This window comes from Myotis brandtii, unplaced genomic scaffold, assembly GCF_000412655.1.
Source record: "Myotis brandtii unplaced genomic scaffold, ASM41265v1 scaffold2561, whole genome shotgun sequence".
NCBI classification, from domain to species: domain Eukaryota; kingdom Metazoa; phylum Chordata; class Mammalia; order Chiroptera; family Vespertilionidae; genus Myotis; species Myotis brandtii.
In genome coordinates this window covers 414,123-419,142 of record NW_005359721.1, presented here as the reverse complement: position 1 = coordinate 419,142, position 5,020 = coordinate 414,123, and the positions used below count along the sequence as shown (strand labels likewise).

The 5,020-nt window shown below is 55.0% G+C and overlaps 1 protein-coding gene across 1 annotated transcript; it reads right to left on the bottom strand.

Annotated features, from left to right (window-relative positions):
• Positions 1-256: 256 nt before the first annotated feature.
• SLC39A7 (solute carrier family 39 (zinc transporter), member 7) lies at positions 257-4,899 on the bottom strand. The gene is made up of 8 exons (XM_005867936.2): positions 4,470-4,899; positions 3,774-4,176; positions 3,517-3,685; positions 2,933-2,986; positions 2,652-2,804; positions 2,394-2,534; positions 1,988-2,184; positions 257-1,142 (listed from the first exon to the last, which is right to left on the bottom strand). The coding sequence occupies exons 2-8, from the start codon at positions 4,170-4,172 to the stop codon at positions 870-872; spliced, it is 1,386 nt and encodes a 461-aa protein (XP_005867998.1). The 5' UTR covers positions 4,173-4,176; positions 4,470-4,899; the 3' UTR covers positions 257-869.
• Between the last annotated feature and the right edge of the window lie 121 nt (positions 4,900-5,020).

The window sequence follows — 5,020 nt, the reverse complement described above, 5'->3', positions numbered from 1 at the left end:
CGCTTCCCGCACCTGCGGGTGGAGAACACGCGGGCGTGGGTGCGGGAGGAACGGGCAGGGGTCAGAGGTTAACCGGCCGGTTAGTAAAATTCGGGCCAGCGGCTGCAGAGGCCGAGGGCACCCCAACCCGCCCTGAAAGAGGAACCGACTGGAGCCGACCTCCCACCGCGGGGGCGTGGCCAGCCACTGCCACTTGGGGCCAAGAGGAGTGGGAAGATGAGGGGCCCCCATTTCCCCCCAAAAGACAAAGAATGCATTTGGGGCGGAAGATCCGAGGACTTTATTTCCGGTCACCACCCCACCCCCTCGATTCAAACAGCGATATAAAAAATATTAGAAACAAAAATCAGGCAATGAGATTAGCAACTAAAGCCCCTCCCCTCCAAATCAAGACACACGATTTAAGTTTAGTAGATGTTTATCGCGACGCCTGCTGCCCCGACTCCCAGGGCTCTAGCTCTCCCTGCAGCCCCCACCCACAGGTGGGAGGGAGGGAGGAGGAGGACCTTGGGGAAATCTGTGTGTGGCAGCTTGGTTCTCTGAGAACAGGTGGGGTAGGAGACTCCGTAGGCCGCCATCAGTGGTCTCTTCCAGCCTTCTACATGGCCCCATTTAGTGCCCCACACCCAACAACATGGTCAGCACATGCCCAACACGATGGTCCCTCTGGCCTCTCATACTCATCCCTACAGCTCCTATAAGACTGTCAAATCTTGCTGCTTTCATGCCAAAATCAGTACTTTCCTAGGAAACAACTCCTTCCTTTGGCAGATGAGTCTGGCCAGGCCCCCAACCTCCACAGACCCCAGACCCAGAGGACTGAGAGGCTAAAGGTTTGGGGCTGGGGTGGGGGCAGTTTATCCCACCTCTCACTCGAGGTGGGCAATCAGCACCATCATGACAACTCCCCCCAGCAGCCCCAGCACCTCCAGAAGTGACTGCAATGGTGAAGCCTCCTTCAACAGCTCAGGCAACACAGACACCGTTGCTACGTAGATAAAGCCACCTGCAGTGAATGGCAGAATCCAGCCAGGGCCTGTACCACCTGCAACTTCACTGCCCACTGCCCCTCCTTCAGTTAGGAGGGCACAGGCTGTGCCTGCCAGAGCCCCTATTGCCGTCAGTAGTTGCAGACACATTGCCTGGTGGGCAGAAAAGAGAGAGAGGCACTCAGCATCATCTAAAGATTATCGGTAGGTTAGACTTGGCTGGTAGGATATAGGTATATATGGGTAGGGTGTGTATCTTTGGAAACAAAAGAGTATGATAAAGTCCTAGCTGGTTTGGCTCAGTGGTGTAGTGCTGCACTGCAGACTGAAGGGTTCCGGGTTCCAGTCAAGGGCACGTGCCCAGTAGGGGGCATGTAGGAGGCAGCCAATCAATGATTCTCATCACTGATGTTTCTCTCTCTCTCTCTCTCCCTTCCTCTGAAATAAATAAAAAAATATTTTTTAAAAAAGAGTATGAAAGAGGGGATCTAGAATAAACATTTTCTGAAAAATCTTAGATATCAAAAAGGTCCTTTTCACAGACCTTTTGATTCAGTAATCCAGGGTGGGGAGTGTGGTCTGAAAGACCCCAATAAACCATTCAGATGGTTTATGGACCACAGTTCAAGAAATATTAAGCGCCCTGGCTTATGTGGCTCAGTTGGTTGGAGTGCTGTCCTGTGCACGGAAAGGTTCTGGGTTCTATTCCTGGTCAGGACACATACCTAAGTTGCAGGTTTGGTCCCGGTTGGGACATGTGCAAAAGGCAACCAATCAATGTTTCTCTCTCTTTCCCTTTCTCTCTCTAAAAACAAAGAACATGTGCTCAGGTAAGGGCTTAAAAAAATACTAAGCTATAGAAAAAAGAAACCGAACTTCCCCTCATTTCTAGACTTATTGTCAATAACAGTATGACTTGTTTGAAACTAAGGAGAGGCAGACTTGGGTTTGGGGTGGATGAGCAGGGAGTAGAGGGTAGGAGGCACATCATCACCCACCTGCTTTTTGCTGCAGCCAGACTGGACCAAGATGGCAAAGTCCCCAACTTCGTGGGGCACTTCATGTAGCAGGACAGTCGTTGTGGTCAGGACCCCCAATCCCAAACCCCCTCGAAATGAAGCACCAATGGCCAGACCATCTGTGAAGTTGTGTGCCAGGTCAGCAGCCAGATTGAGGTACCCTGATACTCGGAGATCTTATACAGGAGGAAAGGAAGACAAAACAATTAGATGCTCCATCACCCCATCCCAGCCCTGGTCAGTCATTATCACATATTCCCCCAGAGAGGACTTCACAACCAGCCCCTCCGTGTTTTCCAGACATCTGCCATTACCCACTGCACATGTTCCACGTGATTCATGATGATGTCCCTTGCCTAGGCTTATTACCAACTCTGGACCTCACCTGAACCTGTTTTTTCCTCTTCAGAATTCTGAGGTCTCACTGACCCATCTTTGGGCCTTGTGCCCCCTCCTCTCCGCTTCCTCAACCCCTCTGTTTCCTTTTCTTCTTCCTCTGAGTTCTGTTTCTCCTTTGCAGAACGCTCTGAGAGAAGGAAGGAGTTGATAAGAGTGGGGAACTCCCCTCCCACCTAAGGGCCATAAGATGAAGGGATTCTGAGGCAAGCGAGGTGGCTTGCAGTAAAGGTGTTCCTGGGCTTACCCTGTGTTCCATGTCCATGACTTCCGTGTGTGTGACCATGTCCATGAGTGTGTCCGTGTCCTCCTTTCACGTGTCTCACAAATTTCTCCACCACAAGAAAGGCGACAATTCCACTGAGGACCCACAGTCCCACTGACAAAATAGGGCCCTGGCCTGGGGATGGGTGCATTGAGACATTAAGGGAGATGTGGGTTCCAGACTCCTCCTCAAGTACAGAAAAATTGGGAGGGATAGACCTTCCCCAGCTCCCCAATCCCTGTCTCCATCTTCCCCTTCCTCACCACTGTGGGAGTGTCCATGTCCCGGCTGCTCCTGAAGGTGGTGAGAATGAGGTTCTGAAAGAAGGGGGAGAAAAGGGCAGATGAGAAAATACCTGCCCCAAGCGGGGTATATTTGCAGAAATATTGGAAGGCCACAGATCACAAAGGGGAAAGAACCCTTTGTCCAAAGAACCAAATATATTAAGACTAGAGGCCCAGCACACAAAATTCACACACTGGGGGTGTGGGGAGGAGAAGGTCTCTCAGCCCGGCCTGCATCCTCTCGCAGTCCGTGAGCCCTTGGGGATGTCCAACTGATGGCTTAGGCTGTGGGGAGCAGGCCTAAGCCATCAGTCGGACATTCACCACTGCTGCTGCGCTCGCCAGCTGTGAGCCGGGCATCTGACTGAGCGGTGCGCCCCCTATGGGAGCACAGACCATCAGGGGGCAGCTCCTGCGTTGAGTGTCTCCCCTGGTGGTCAATGCACGTCATAGACCCTGGTGGTCAGTGCACGTCATAGAGACTGGTCGTTCTGCTGTTCGCGATTTTTGCATATTAGCCTTTTATTATATAGGATTTGAGGTAGTGACTTGAAGTTACTTACCCAGGGCATGAGGGATGAGGTGCAGGAAAGCATCTCCCAGGAGCCCACCAGAAGCGAAACTGAGCAAGATCTGGAGCAGAGAGCGGTGCCGGGGGGAGTTTGACTCCACAGGGATAAGGAAGAGGACGAAAAATGGAGCTGCAGAGATCAGCACTGTGGCCCCCAGTGCCTGGTGAGGGAGAGTCAGGGGTCAAGTGTGCAGGATTTCCCAACAATCCAGAACCAGTCCCTCTCTCCCCCATCCCCTAGGGACTCACATAGGCCCAGAGAGTGACAGTATCCAGGTCCCGCTTGCTGCCTGGAACCTCCCCATAGCCTCCATGGCTGTGCTCATGGTCATGTCCATGTCCTCTGTGGTAGAGGCTCTCATGGGAGTGGCCATTGCTATGGTCATGATGCAAATCCTCATGCAAATGTTCGTGGTCGTGACCATGGGTATGCCCATGCCAGATGCTCTCGTGAGTGTGGCCATGGCCGTGGGCGTGGCTGTGTCCATGATGGAAATCCTCATGTGAGTGGCTGTGGCCATGGAAGTCTTCGTGCCGGTCCTCGTGCAGGTCGCCATGACCCCCGTGTCCGGCCACTAGCAGCCCCAGGGCCGCCCAGGTCAGCAGTCCCACGGCCACCCAGTGGGGGGCCCCCAGGCTTCTGGCCATCACGCTGACCAGAGGAACAGAAAGAGTGACTCCGCTTGATCACCTCTATACCTGTGCGGGGTCCGCTTACTCCGCTCGCGCCCTCCGCGCACGTCTACCAGCCGCGCCCCTATTCCATGTTGCCCCCACCCGCGCGCTTCCCAACTCGTTCTTTTTCTTCCGAACCTCCTCCCGATTAGGGCCCGGGACACCGCTCTGAGCTCTGCTCCTCCACTTCACAGACTCTCTGGGCCCTCGTCTCTATGATGAGGTGGGGAAAGCCTGGAAAGGACGTGGGGAAAAGCGGGGAATGCTCACCAGCTCCGGGATCCGCTCCGCGCCAGGTCTACTCGGACGTGGCAGTCCCGCCTCCAGCTCCCGCGGGAACAGGAAGTCTCGTCTCTCGGTTCCAGTCCTTTACCAAGATGGCGGCGCCCGGCCCTGCCCCGGCGCGCATGCGCGGATGAGGAGGTTATTTGAGGGGAGGGTGGGCGAGGCCGGTTCCCGGGCCTGAGACCGCCTCCTCCGTTTTCAACGAGGCGAGGGGGCGGGAACTAGCACGGCGACTTCCCTTCTGTACCAAGATGGCTGCCACATCGGCGCTGTCATTTTGGTGCAGAGCAGCGCGAAGCGCTTAATTCGACCCGGTTCAGGCCAGAGTCTTTTTCTCTAGGGCTGCTTCGTGCTCGGCTGGCCCCGCAATCAACCCTTGGGGACCTCTGGTACCTCTTCGGCATCCCGACACTCAGCCCGGAGTCATGTCTTGGGCCGCTCGCCCGCCCTTCCTCCCCCAGCGGCATGCCGCAGGGCAGTGTGGGCCGGTGGGGGTGCGAAAAGAAATGCATTGTGGGGTCGCGTCCCGGTGGCGG